The sequence below is a fragment of the Dermochelys coriacea genome, chromosome 1, assembly GCF_009764565.3.
Source record: "Dermochelys coriacea isolate rDerCor1 chromosome 1, rDerCor1.pri.v4, whole genome shotgun sequence".
In the NCBI taxonomy this organism is placed as follows: Eukaryota; Metazoa; Chordata; order Testudines; family Dermochelyidae; genus Dermochelys; species Dermochelys coriacea.
In genome coordinates, this window is record NC_050068.2 from 243,603,850 (window position 1) to 243,618,769 (window position 14,920).

At 41.6% G+C, this 14,920-nt stretch overlaps 1 protein-coding gene across 2 annotated transcripts in view; it reads left to right on the forward strand.

Moving 5' to 3' along the window:
* KDM5A (lysine demethylase 5A) overlaps positions 1-12,482 on the forward strand; it is an 82,866-nt gene extending 70,384 nt beyond the window's left edge. For both annotated transcript variants that reach the window (XM_038398140.2, XM_038398152.2), the window contains 4 exons: positions 560-719; positions 1,052-1,272; positions 3,983-4,393; positions 10,594-12,482. In XM_038398140.2, the coding sequence (XP_038254068.1) occupies positions 560-719; positions 1,052-1,272; positions 3,983-4,393; positions 10,594-10,806 (1,005 nt within the window). In that variant the 3' untranslated portion in view covers positions 10,807-12,482. The remainder of the gene's footprint in view (positions 1-559; positions 720-1,051; positions 1,273-3,982; positions 4,394-10,593) is intronic.
* Positions 12,483-14,920: the final 2,438 nt, after the last annotated feature.

Sequence of the window (14,920 nt, forward strand, 5' to 3'; positions counted from 1 at the left end):
TAGCCACCGAATATTTTTCAAAATCCTGGGCCTCATGACAAGAAATTCATGGCATTTCCAATTTAAAATTTGCCGTAGGAGCCTATTCTCTAATGAATTTCTCTCTGTCCATAGACAGACGCCAAATTTGACAGTCCTTGCCAGGGACGCATCCTGACCTGAAATTCTTCCAGAAGTGTAAAGAGTACATGTACATATGCCTATAAACCTCTTGTTCCTCGACCTCAAAAGCAGGGACCTCCATGGTATATCATTATGTTGACAATGGAGTTCGCACCTGGGGAATAATCTGTGGGGAAAGTTGGGAAATCACTCATTCTTTCACTGCACTCAACCAGTGTATATGGAACATATTGATCTCTCTCTAGAGCTGCTGCCATCTCATTACTTAAATAAGTGAATTGCACAATACACTGGCACTATCAATTTCTGTGGCAGGGTAGTTCTGAGCAGGTTCTAGAAGCAGTGGGCTTTTGAGGATTTTGTTAGGATCTACTCCGAAGTAGATAAATTCCAGCTATAACAACCTGTGTGTGTTTTCCTCACTACGTGACTTCAGGATAACGCCAGTGTGAAATCTTCAAGCAGCCTGGAACCCAACCTGTTCTGTGATGAGGAGATCCCCATCAAATCAGAGGAAGTGGTGACACACATGTGGACAGCTCCCTCATTCTGTGCTGAACATGCATATTCATCTGCTTCCAAAAGCTGTCCTCAAGGTATTGCCTTTTCTATGCATTATCCATTGAGAGGGGTCTGAGCAGGTGATTTGGAACCTGAGCCAGTAAATGATGATGCTAATCACATCAGATAAGCTCAGAGGCCATTGTGTTTATATATGGGAAAGGCAACTAGTGGTCAGCATGTCAGGGAATATACAGTAGAAATATACCAGAATTTATATTTGCTCATGCTCAGTGGCTGTGCCAATGCCCAAAGTTTCTGTTTGAGCCTTCTGTGCCCTCAGACTGTTACTGAAAAATAATACACTATTGTCTTGTTTCCGACCAACTTCCTGTCTGACCTATGTGATTTGCCTTTTGTTTGAAAGGTCCTAGCACCCCAAGGAAGCAGCCCCGGAAAAGCCCCTTGGTGCCTCGCAGTTTGGAACCTCCGGTGCTAGAGCTGTCACCTGGTGCCAAATCTCAGCTAGAAGATCTAATGATGATAGGAGATCTACTGGAGGTATCTCTGGATGAGACCCAACATATTTGGCGGATTTTACAGGCCACGCATCCACCCTGTGAAGACAGATTCCTTCACATCTTGGAGGTATAGATGTGAAGAAAAAGTGTAGTATAGAATGAAATTGGGTCAATGTTGTTGTAGTTTGTTTTTTTTAAATGGAATTTCAGATGATTTTTCAGTGGATTTTCTCTTGGCATCTTGCATCTTTTTTGGATCTCTGATCCAAAAAACCTCAGACCTCACTCATCACTGTTTAACTTGGTCTAAATAATTAATTAGCTCTTGTAAGTTGTTCCATCATTCTTTTCAGCTCAGCATTCCTTTGAGGTGGACATCTGACAGCAGATCTTTTCAGGAACAGAGTGTCATCTTCCATAAGCTATAGCAAGAACTCCTGCCTCATTGATTGTGCTTACTGTACAATAAAAAACATTCCACTGCTGTCCAGAAGTTAGTGGAATTGCTTTTATTAAAAAACCTGCCCAAAAACTAGGAAATTCCATACACCAAACCATAAAGTTAAAATTGCAGAGCAAAGCATTCAGAAGTAATGAATGAAGGGTTCAGAATCTGAACCAGTTGGAAAGGAGAGTGGGAAGACAATTATTGCAAAATAAGTAACACTTACCCCTACTGTCTAGCTTTGTATCCAGTTATTACAGGTGTGTAATATTTCACTGGTCAGAAAGGAAATTGTGTATATACATTTGCTTGTCCATATTTTAATAAATTTTTTTGGGGGGGGGAGGGAGGGAGGAATGAGGGGAAAAAACCCTGTGCAACTTAAACTCTTGCTCCCATTTGCATATGTATTACAGAACCAATTGTTACTTAAGGTAGGAAATACAAAACAGCAAGTGGTGAAGTCTAAAAACAGGTCTCTTTTTCAAGAAGATGCTTTGGTACTCAAAGCGAGGGGAGAGAGAATACAGGATGCATATCTAGAATTGATTCTAAATTGAAATACATTCTAAGTGTCACCGGTGGCAGCAATGTGTCTTTAGAACATTGTAAAGGTCTGATTCAGATCAGAGGTAAGGGTTGGTGCGGGAAAAAAAACCCGGCAACCATTGCCACTACAATTAACATCCTTAGACCCAAGCCCTAAATTTACAGCCAAAGCATTCACAAAATAAACCACCTCCTTTGCATGAGTACAGGAGCCTTGCATCTGCAGTCAAACCATGTGCTAAAACCCTTATTACATTGATAAATACTAACTACATGCCTCAAATCATTTGTAAAGCAAGATTCTCTTCATTTATTATCCAACTTACAATGCAGTTATTCAGCCCAAAACAAATTTACTACAAATTTCCATTTAAACCCCCACCCCGCAAACTAGAACCTATGCAAACTAAATGAGCATTTTAAGATTTTCCATTTAAAATTGGTCATTTTGGCTAAAACAAGCTTTCCCAAAGGTTAACCTAAAACTCATCTGCTTTGTAGACAGCTGTAGTCTGCGTCTACCAAACAAATTATTTTGCTTGGAGGTGCAATGATGGCCATTTGCTGGCATCAGGCCACTTCTTCAAAATCATTCCACGTTAAAGGAATATTAAGGTTACAGAGCAGAGCACTCAAGTCAGAAAATGATTAAGAAAGCCCTTGGGGGGCATGGACTATCTCTTTTCTGTGTTTGTACAGCACCTAGGTCAATGGGAACTTCATCCATGACAGATTCCTGGGTGCTATGACAATACAAACGGTAATAAATTTATGGCTGCGTGCAAAACCTTAACTCTGCCCTTTTTGTGTGCAGGCATTACACTACAGTCTTATTAGATGACGTGTTTTCCTGCAAGAACTTTACCTTATTCAGCATACAAGATAGACGTGCTCAGGGAATGAGGCAGCTCTTCAATATTTCTTTCTATCCTCATTTGTTCAGTGTGTAACCCCATTCCTCATTTACTGCATACCATTGAAAACTTGAAGTGAATAAGGAATTCTCTATTTTATAAACTTGTCTGTGGAACTCATCAGTGTGCCTTAAATAATTTTATCCTTCACCTCTACATGAAGTCAAAAATCATTATCCCCATTTTACAGATGCAGAAAAGAGGCGGAAAGGTTAAGTGACCTGCCTGAGGTCCCTTAGAAAGCCTATAGGTATCCTGAGTTCCAATGCAGTTTAAACACAAGTGCTTGCTTCCTCTCCTAGAAGATGCATAATTTATTCATGCACGCTGTGCAACCTCTGGAGTGAATGAGGCAAGGGGCTCTGGAGTGGACCTCAGACCAGTTCACACAACCCTGACTCATTCTCTGTCCAACATGTAAAATGTCTGAGGCTGGCGTTGTGAGGGGGGGGGAAAAACAGTATGTGATTGTGTAATAAGAGTTTTGTTGAAAATAATTACAATCACAATCAAGATCATCTTAGGATCGGGAATAAGCAAGAACAGACCAACGCTTAAGGAACAAATGATTTGTCTTCCTACAAATGTCTTTTACAAAAGTCAACAAAGTAGAATAGCAACTGATGGAGAATCCTTTCTCTTAATGGTTTTGCTTTTCCATAGGCCATCATTGATTCTTAACAGTTTCTCTTCTTACATAGTTGAATCTGATTTCATTCATCACTTTACTCTGGCAGGCTGAAAGCTAGGAAGGAGTCCCCTTTGTTCATACTCTGCCACCTGCCTGGTGGTCAGGCAGGGTCCTTTCTGCACCCAAAATGGGAGGTAAAATTGGGAGGATGTCTCCAACAGACCATGGGAATGTAGCATGTGGACTTCTCTTGGTGGATGTTTTTTTTTTTTTTTAATCTCTCCTCCTTTTTATGAAGGATGACAGTCTGGATGAGAAACCATTGAAAATGAGAGCGAGAGATTCTTCTGAGCGGAAACGGAAGCGGAAACTGGAGAGGGTAGAGCAGTTCTTTGGAGAAGTGAAGCAGAAGTCTAAAGAGCTGAAGAAACTAGAGAAACCCAAAAAGAAGAAGCTGAAACTAACCTTGGACAAGACAAAGGAGTTGAATAAGCTGGCCAAGAAGCTGGCCAAAGAAGAGGAGCGGAAGAAAAAGCGAGAGAAGGCAGCTGCAGCAAAAGTGGAGCTAGCAAAGGAGAGCACAGAGAAGAAGAGAGAGAAAAAGGTGCTGGATATCCCATCTAAATATGATTGGTCAGGAGCTGAGGAGTCTGATGATGAGAATGCTGTGTGTGCTGCACAGAACTGCCAAAGGCCCTGCAAGGATAAGGTGAGTCCTAGCTTAGTTTTGCCTTAAACAACTGGGGGAGGGTAATGAAAAACCCCTTTAAGAGTTATTTAAGGTTAACAAACTTTGAGCAGCAGCGAGGGATGTAGTTAATATGCTACACATATGAAGGCTGGTAGGTGGGTGTGACTTTTAAAATATTGAGCAGTCAGGCCAAAGAAGCTCATAGAATATGGCCCAGCCATCTGTTCCAAGCCCAAGCAATTGAATTCTGAGCATCAGCATGCTGCATAGCGACTATGAACTAAACCCAACAGTCTCTGTATTGTCTCAAGCTGTTGGAGAGGTAGAATCTGGGAGTAATTATTCCTTCTGAATGGAAAAGTAATGACACCCACAAGCCTTCTTCTATCTCAGTGGTGGGCAGCCTGTGGGATGCACACGACCCATCAGGGTAATCTACTTGCGGGCCGTGAGACAGTTTGCTTACATTGGCCGTCCACAGGCATGGCCGCCCGCTGCTCCGAGTGGCCGTGGTTCGCTGTTCCCAGCCGATGGGAGCTGCGGAAAGCAGTGTGGGCTGCAGGGAGGTGCTGGCCGCTGCTTCCCACAGCTCCCAAAGTTCTATGTCCTTTGTTGCTGATAATATGGAAGACATGCTGACTTGGCCCCTAGGGGTTAATTCTGTGTTTTAGCTAGAACTGTTTCTTGCCCCTGGTCTTTTTTCTGAACAAAAGTCTAAAATGGACGTGCAGTCCTCATAAACGAAAATTAATCTTCCAAAGCTCTTAAATAAAGCCTGTGAGCCATGAGGCTGCAAATTGAATGAAACCACAGGCTGTACTGCCCCACTTTTCTTGTCCGAGGTGAATCTGCAGTGGTTTGGGAATTGATCGGATTATAGCAAAAGTAAACGATGGAGGTGAGCAAACTTTATTCAAAATATTTTTTTTAGATAAAATGAATTTTTCACGGGAAAACCCTAATAGAAGCTGTCAACTTGTTGTAGTGTAATTCAGTGAGGGGTACAGAACTGCATGAATATCAGGAAGATTTTCCTGATTTTGAGACTGTGTTGTGGAGTTAGTGTCCTGATTGAAGTGGTAAAGGCTAACTACTTGAAATTCTTAAAAAAACTAAACTGAGCAAAATGCTAGAAAATATACTGTAGAGAACAATCCTCTGCTGCTGGGATCTAGTTGTTCTTTCCCATCTATCTTATAAATGATATTGCAGAATATAGTATATTTTGATTGGAATGAGGTTCCTAGTAGAGGAGTAGTGTCTCTATATTTACATTCTGATAAAGTATATATTCATTTAAATAGATCAACTTGATATAAGCTATGCAAACGAGCAAATTCTTAGCATTATGTGTAGCATTCTAAAGCTAGTCAGAATATTCCTTAGAATTATTTTCTGTATGATAGACATGTTTTTGTATATGTATGTATACAAAATAAAACTTAAAAAAATGCTCTAGCCCTATGAATAGAAGGTAACCAACACTGGAACATAATTGCTTACTCCTGGGGGAATTCTGTGTTACTGCACTTGTGCAGGTTTCAGAGTAGCAGCCGTGTTAGTCTGTATTCGCAAAAAGAAAAGGAGTACTTGTGGCACCTTAGAGACTAACAAATTTATTAGAGCATAAGCTTTCGTGAGCTACAGCTCACTTCACAATGCATCCGATGAAGTGAGCTGTAGCTCACGAAAGCTTATGCTCTAATAAATTTGTTAGTCTCTAAGGTGCCACAAGTACTCCTTTTCTTTTTGCACTTGTGCAGAATTCATGTCTCCCTGCAGAGTTCTTTGCTTTCCCGCAGAAAAATGACCTCTGATGGGGGAGCAAAGGGAAGTCACAAGAGCAGTCACATGCTCCCTGGCAGCACAGACAGGTCGGTTTAGGTGCCCAGAGCAGCCAGTAGATACGTAAATCACTACCGGGGTGTGTGAAGGGGTGGGCAGGTGTGTGTGTGTGTGTGTGTGTGTGTGTGTGTGTGTGTGTGAGAGAGAGAGAGAGAGAGAGAAAAACATTCTATCCCTCTCACTCACTATTGCAGCATGGTTCGCATGGAGGGGCAGGTCTTCAGGGTGTGTCTGGGGAGGTAGGCATGGCACAGGCGGTCTTCTCAGGCAGAGTAGAATGTAGCAGCCTGCCTACTTAGTGAATTGTTCCCATTGTCTTTGTGAATTCCCCCAGGAGTATAAAACATTTGTAGAAGTTTTAAGGCTCCTTTACATTGCCAGAGTGGTGTAAAGGACAGTATGGCCTTATAAATGCTTATGGTGCTTTAGTGATTAGAACTGGTCTATATTTTTGGACTGAAAAAATTCTTATCAAAATGTGCTACATGAATTGTTTGCTACTTACTTTTCTGGAGATGGTCATTAGCCAATATAAACTGTGAGTTTGATTTCCCCAGCCCTCATTTGCTCTCCAGTTGCCTATGATACAACACTGAGCATGTGGCTGCACATATTGGTTGACTAATAACTAGAAATAGTCAAACCTAGCTACATTACTATTAGGCAAGAGGATTTGGGCATTTCCTTCAATGCTCCCCATTCCCATTCTCAATCCATTGTATTGTAGTTCAAATACATTACCTAAATAATTGAAACCAGCGTGATTATATTGCGTTATTTTAACAAATAAAATATGCAGAATTTTTAATTTTTTGGCACAGAATTCCCCCAAGAGTAAATTCCTGGAACTGCAGGCATTAATGCCTGCAATCAGTCACTTTTTCAACTGATAAAGATATAGTTTGATTATAAACTAAAGTAAAACCTTCAGTTAGTTTTGATCATTAATTGTTGCTTTGCTTCAGTAATTTCAGTTACTTTCCAGTAAAATTTGAGTTCAGTTTCATGTGGTCCTGTAAGCTGATAACAGAGCTCCAACAGTTAATGGCTTTGATAAATGTTCCAGTAAATTGTTTTTTATTAATACGGCAGTTCCTTAATCATCTGATTCCAGTTTCTTCTTATCAAATTCAAATTAAAATACGCTTTTACTCAGAAAATGGTTGACCTGCTGGTGCCTTTGGGCTTTTAAGAGTTTTAATTTACTTTTGTTTCTCTTGAACAGCTTTTAGTTTTTTTTTCTACAGCAAATTCATCTAAAAGTTGAGGGTATTTTTCCCTTAAATGTTTGGCAACATCAGAGTTGTAAGGAATTCGGGTAACTTTGTCAGCCACTGGCTACCAGTTCAGTAGTTTTGGACTCTTACATGGCCTAAGATTATTGGAGACAGTAGTACAACTAAGGTCATATGGCACTGACTTGGCCAAATGCAATAATTAGGTTCCTTTGTTTCCTGAGATTTTGCTACTGCAGAATCCACACACAGCTACAGAATTTGGCTGCAGAATCTAAACTTTCGTGTAAGAGTTTAGTCTTTATGGTTGCCAAAATCACTTTGCAAATACAACATTGCAGAGATTTACATTATTCATTTTTGTATTTAATTGAATTAAAATGTCTATTTTGGCATTTACATGAAGATGCTGCAAAAAATTAAGTGTGCTGCAGAAATCGAGGGCTTTGCAGTAGAATTTAGGATCAGTGTGCTGAAAGACCCCATGAGGCCGTGAAAGTGTATATCCATTTCTAACAGACTCCTTCATGTGCTATTGCAGCTTTCTACATGCATTAGGTGTTGGAAGAGGAAGAACATAAGTTAAAGAATAAAGGAAGGATTTAAGGCGAAATTGAAGAAGTGACTTGGTAGCTGAGGAGAGGCAGGGAAGAATTTCAGCTAAATAGGATAGTACCGGTGAATGAGTTCCCTAATTGTGGAGTATAATTGAGGAAGGTCAGAAAGTCCAGAGTGAGAAAGTAGGCAGATAGATCTGAACTCAGTTAGGGTAGACTAACTCCAGGAAGTGTTTGGAATACTAAAGAGCCGTTTGAAATGGATCCTGATATGCAGAGTAAGTTGGTGGAACCAGGAAGATGGGAGTAATGTTGTTCTGTTTCCTGGAGCGAGACGAGATTAGCTTAGTAGCCATATTCTAGGTCTCTTCCCTCCCTTCCCCTCCCATACACCCCTCGTATCCCCCCCAGGCTCTAAGAATAAAAATTTATGAAAACCGTAGGAGAAGATTGCAATTGGCAGCGAGTAAGGATTTTATCTGAGACAGGGTCAAAGGAATGGGGGATGAATTCTGGCAGGGTTCCTCAGATTGCAGGGCTGCCTATTACATCTGTGTGATTTGAGAACAAAGAAAACTTGGATCAAGTCAAAGATGATTGGTTGTCCAACTTAGGCCTGGAAGTGAAGGTAGGGCTATGTTAGGGGGAATGATAGAAGAGAGTCTTGGGACAAAGGTTTTTCCCCTTGAAAAGGGCTTCATTATGTGGAGTTAAGCTTTGTCAAACTTAACAGGGAGATGGTACAGGTGGTTTGATCAGATGGATCAAAAGATTAATGGTTGAATCCAGCAATGAAAAGTCTAGGAGGAAGAAAAGAAATACTTCGAGATAAGCTCTAGTGAAAGGGTGAGGGAACAGCAAAGCAGTTAGTTTTCTTCTTGTACTAAGTGAAGATCATTGGCTCCTTGCTGAGGGTCCTCCAGGAAGAGTGACTGATGGTTCTGAAATCTTCCATATGCGAGGAGACAAATCGAACAGTTTTAGTACTTGGAAAATCAAAAGGAGGATAGTGTAGGTAAAGTGGTAAGTCAAGCCCTTGTATTCCAGAATATTGCTGAGGCTAGGGAGCATGGTCACGAGTGACGGAGAATCGGCCAAAGGTTTTTCAGTGTGTTCAAGGAGGTGCTTTTGTTCAGAAAAGCGGAGGTAAATAGTGGCTTTGATGAATGGTGTTTGAGCTGCTGACTGAAGAATCAGGAGAGGAGACAGAAGTGAGGCGTAATTGCCATTTTTCAAAATAAAAATCAGAAAACACCTCATGGTGTAAAGTCATTTGGGTAGTTTAAAGTAGGGAGTCTGGAATGGCACTGTGAGTATCCTGACCTAGGATAGGAGAGGAACTGGGTCTTAGTAATAGACAGGAGTTTGGTAGATAGTAAGTTATGATTAATGCATTTCTCAGGAGACGCATTGAGTTCCAGTTGGTGCTATCTTCTTTGTCTATTTAGGTAAAGGCAACTGGACTGAGATTCATGGAGGTGACCTGGATGGGAGAAAAGGGGGGTGGGATTGAAGAAGGGGTGAGTAGAGAAGTGGGTAAATTAGTTGGGGTTAATTAGTATGTTTTAAATGAGAAACTGTCTGTAATCTGTTTTGGACTCTATTGGGGGGGGGATACTTGTAGCAAAAAGACAAAAATAAATATAGTATTTTTGTCTGAAAAGTGGTCACCGTATAGGCACTGTAGTTGCTCTTTTCCAAGGGCTAGTCATATCTCCTTGTCCTCTAGTAACATGTACTTTAGGCTTTCTGGGATTTCGAAAGGCTTTTTCACTCTTAACATTTCCATTGTAATTGATCCTTAGGAATCAGAATAGTGTTAATCCATTCCCTTTGCACGTATTACTAGTGCTCTTTGTTTGCCCTGTGCAACTGACTAAATTTGAGTGTTTCTGCTTCCTTGGTTTCAGAGTAGCAGCCGTGTTAGTCTGTATTCGCAAAAAGAAAAGGAGTACCCGTGGCACCTTAGAGACTAACAAATTTATTAGAGCGTAAGCTTTCGTGAGCTACAGCTCACTTCATCGGAATGCATCCGATGAAGTGAGCTGTAGCTCACGAAAGCTTACGCTCTAATAAATTTTAGTCTCTAAGGTGCCACGGGTACTCCTTTTCTTTCTGCTTCCTTGGGTACTTAATTGACATAAATACAATGGATTATCTTGGAAGAACATTCCTGAATGTTTAGGCTGGGTATTGTGCAGGTAGCTTTGGGGCAAGTCTGACTTACAAAATTCCCCACATCTGACTGAGAAGAGTCCTCACATTATAGGATGGGATCCTTTCTCAGGATCTATTGATACTACTCAACTGTACTGAAATCTAAACCTAAACTATAGGCCACAGTGAAACCAGGCAGCTTCTGCATCTTCAGGACAATACATGTTGAGTGAAGTGATGGAGCTGTAGAAGGCAATGCCAAGTTTGTCTCTCTTCCTTGGTTTGGTCCTAGCAAAGAACTGTCATGACTTTAGCTGCCATTAACGGTTTACTTGAGCAGAACCCCAGGCTTATTTTCTGACACAGGTCTGGAGAGTTGAATCTTGCTGTGTTCTTCATGTGGTGTTGATCTTGTCTCTTGCAGGTAGACTGGGTGCAGTGTGATGGTGGCTGTGACGAGTGGTTTCATCAAGTTTGTGTTGGTGTCTCTCCAGAAATGGCAGAGAATGAGGATTACATCTGTATGAACTGCGCAAAGAAACCAATGCAGGGCCCAAGTAGCCCAGCTCATGCACCACCTCCCCAGTTCTTACTGAGCTACAAGCTACCAATGGAAGATCTCAAGGAGACAAGTTAGCAACTACTCAGTCTCCCTGGGACTTGGGGAAAATGGACCACCGAGACCCTACTGAAAGAGGGTGTTTGAAGCTACTGTAGCCACTCAGCCTCACTACCAAGGATGTACAGCCCTGCAGCAGAGATGGTCCCTTATTGCTGGCTTCCTCTGTACAACGGGGATGTCAGAGGCACAGTGGTTCCAACCCATCAATGCAGACACCACCTCTATGGGAGTTCCAGCCAATATTTTAAATGAAAGTGTTTGTTTCCAGCTGAGTGTAGGTGCTGCCTTCAGAGACTGAGCAGACATGGGGCTGTTAGATTAGACACTTGGGGGTGTTAAAAGTGCATCTGTGAAATGGGAAGTGGGGTTGGCATGGAATTGGTGGCCATTGGCTGGAGCTCTCAGCCCTACCAGTTGCCCCATGGAGTTATATTGTCCATGCAGAGATTTGGAAGTTATCTTCAGCCCAGTGGTCTCTCCGTACCAACTGACCCAACAGGGAAGTGTATGGGAATAATAAACCTGCCTCAATGGTCAGGCAGCTCACACTACATTACAGGGATGGAAGAGGGTGGCTGAATAGCTCTTAGTTTCTATTTTGTAGTTAGAGGGCAAAGGAGCTCAAGGTCTCAGAAATCAGCACTGGTTCTGTTTACCAAAAAGACACCCAGACCCACCCCACCATGTATATTTTCCTGATGGGGAAAGTCAATCTCCCTGTCTGTCCTGAAGAGGGCCACAAAGCATCAATTAAGATGTCAGTCTATGCCAGAGCTTGGAAAGTAAAGAGCACTTTCCCTCACTATACAGGGGTCACATCTCTCCTGTTCTAGGCATCGTTAGTGTTCCGTGCTCCTGTATATTACAGTTGTCTGACACAGGCTGGAGCTGGTGGAGAGATACAGCAACGTGATCTGTGCCCAGGGATGGGGAGGAATGAGGACAGCCCACTTACCTCAAGGGTTACCCTGACATGTGCTTCTGTGAAAACTTCCATTCACAAGTATTTCCAGTATCACGAGCTACAGGCATGGCCTTGAGCGATACCAGCAAGCAGTCTGCAGATACTGATCGCAGCGCAGATCCCCTCCCTGCTGGCTTTGCCTATAATCAGCAGCAGATCCTGTTGGAAGTTGCCCCCGGGTTTGCCGGTGGACAGAGGGTGTGGGGTAATCCTGGGTGACAGTTGTTTTAGTAAATCCATTTTTTAAAAAGGACTTGTTTTTACTTTTTTCTAAATGTCTCAGACTACTGACTTGTTCTATAAATAGATTATTTTTCTTTGATTTTTTTATACTTACCACTGTTACCAGCAGCACAGAGACAGAGGTTCACAAAGCAAAAAACCTGCCCACGGGCTTGGTTTTTTACTCCATTCTTTCCTTGTAGTACAAGGAATTAGCAGTTATCTTCCCCATCCTAGCCTAACCAGCTGCCTGTGTTTAAATAGGTAAATACATTTCATGTGCTACCTTCGTGTTTGGGATTGTTCCTGTTAGCGGGGCACCTGGGCCTTGCTCACTCCAGTCTTTGCTGGCTTTATGTATGTGAGTGTCTGAAGCTGGCCACTGTGCTGTCTTGCCCCCCTTTCCCTGTTGTGTTTCCATTCTTCTACAGTTCTAGGAGTGTTGTAAGTAGTGTCCAGTCTTAGTAGAAGCTGGGCTGGGATTTAAAAAAAAAATTGACAAAAACAAGTGTTCTGTCTTGACTGTTCTGTGTCCCTTTTTTTTGTACTTCAATTTTTGGAGGGTTTTTTAGCTGGCTGAGATACCAGCTGACCTTTTCCATGCAAAAAAGTAACTAGAAATTCAGCTCAGTCCGCTTCATGTAGATTAACTTCACCTGACTGCTTGTCTGTCCCTGACACCTGGGAAGTGGAGGTGGTGGCAGCGGCTGATTTAAAGGGGAAGGCCTGGGCCTTTGGCAGAAGAAATAATAAGTTTAGACGCTGAGGGATAGGGCAGACATTATAGGGCATTGAGTGCCTTGGGGTGAAAAGTTGATGTCAATTTCAGCCACTTGCAGACTACACAAGAATGGCCATGCTGAGTCAGACCAAAGGTCCATCTTAGCCCGGTATCCTGTCTTCTGACGGGCCAATCCCAGGTGCCCCAGAGGGAATGAACAGAACAGGTAATCATCAAGTGATCCATCCCGTTGCCCATTCCAACCTTCTGGCAAACAGAGGCTAGGGACACCATCCCTGCCTATCCTGGCTAATAGCCATTTATGGACTTATCCTCCATGAATTTATTTAGTTCTTTTTTGAACCCTGTTATAGTCTTGGCCTTCACAACATCATCTGGCAAAGAGTTCCACAGGTTGACTGTGCGTTGTGTGAAGGAAATATTTCCTTTTGTTTGTTTTTAAACTTGCTGCCTATTAATTCCATTTGGTGACCCTGAGTTCTTATGTTATGAGAAGGAGTAAATAACACTTCCTTATTACTTTCTCCACACCAGTCATAATTTTATAGACCTCTATATATTCCCCCTTTTGTCTTTTCTTTTCCAAGCTGAAAAGTCCCAGTCTTATTAATCTCTCCTCATACAGAAGCTGTTCCATACCTCTAATAATTTTTGTTGCCCTTTTCTGAACCTTTTCTAATTCCAATACATCTTTTTTGAGATGGGATGACCACATTTGCATGCAGTATTCAAGATATGGGTGTACCATGAATTTATATAGAGGCAATATGATATTTTCTGGCTTATTATCTATCCCGTTCTTAATGATTCCCAGCATTCTGTTTGCTTTTATGACTGTTGCTGCACATTGAGTTGATGTTTTTTCAAAGAACTACCCACATTGATGCCAGGATCTCTCTTGAGTGGTAACAGCTAATTTAGACCCCCATCATTTTATATGGATAGTTGGGAGTATGTTTTCCTATGTGAATTACTTTGTATTTATCAACATTGATTTCATCTGCCATTTTGTTGCTCAGTCACCCAGTTTTGTGAGATCCCTTTGTAGCTTTTCTCAGTCTGCTTTGGACTTAACTATCATGAATAGTTTTGTATCATTGCAAATTTTGCCAACTCCCTGTTTACCCCTTTTTCCAGATCATTTATGAATGTTAAATAGTATTGGTCCTAGTATACACCCCTATGGGACACCACTATTTATCTCTCTCTATTCGGAAAACTGACCATTTATTACTACCCTTTGTTTCCTATCTTTTTTTTAACCAGTTACTAGTCCATGAGAGGACCTTTCCTTTTATCCCATGACAGCTTACTTTGCTTAAGAGCCTTTGGTGAGGGACCTTGTCAAGGGATTTCTGAAAATCTAAGTATGCTATATACACTCGATCCCCCTTGTTCACATGCTTGTTGACCCCCCTCAAAGAATTCTAGTAGATTGGTGAGGCATGATTTCCCTTTACAAAACCATATTGACTCTTCTCCAACAAATTATGTTCATCTGTGTCTGACAATTCTGTTCTTTACTATAGTTTCAACCAGTTTGCCTGGTCAGTCTTACCGGCCTGTAATTGCTGGGATCACCTCTGGAGCCTTTTTTAAAAATTGGTATCACATTAGCTATCCTTCAGTCATTTGGTACAGAAGCTGATTTAATGATAGGTTACAAAACAGTTAATAGTTCTGCAATTTCACATTTGAGTTCTTCAGAACTCATGGGTGAATACTATCTGGTCCTGGTGACTTATTACTGTTTAGTTATGAACTTGTTCAAAAACCACCTCTATTGATACCGCAATCTGGGACAGTAAAAAGAATGGCTAAGGTTTGGGAATCTCCCTCACCTCATCAGGTGTGAAGACCAAAGCAAAGAATTAATTTAGTTTCCCCATGATGGCCGTGTCGTCCTTGAGTGCTCCTTTAGCATCTCGATAGTCCAGTGGCCCCCCCACTGGTTGTTTAGCAGACTTCCTGTGTCTGATGTACTTAAATTTTTTTTTTGCTATTACTTTTTGAGTCTTTGGCTAGCTGTTCTTCAAATTCTTTTTTGGGCTTCCTAATTATATTTTTACACTTCACTTGCCAGAGTTTATGCTCCTTTCTGTTTTACTCACTAGGATGCCTTTTTGCCTCTCAATGCTTCTTTTACTATGTTTAGCCACGGTGGCACTTTTTTGGTCCTCTTACTGTGTTTTTTAATTTGG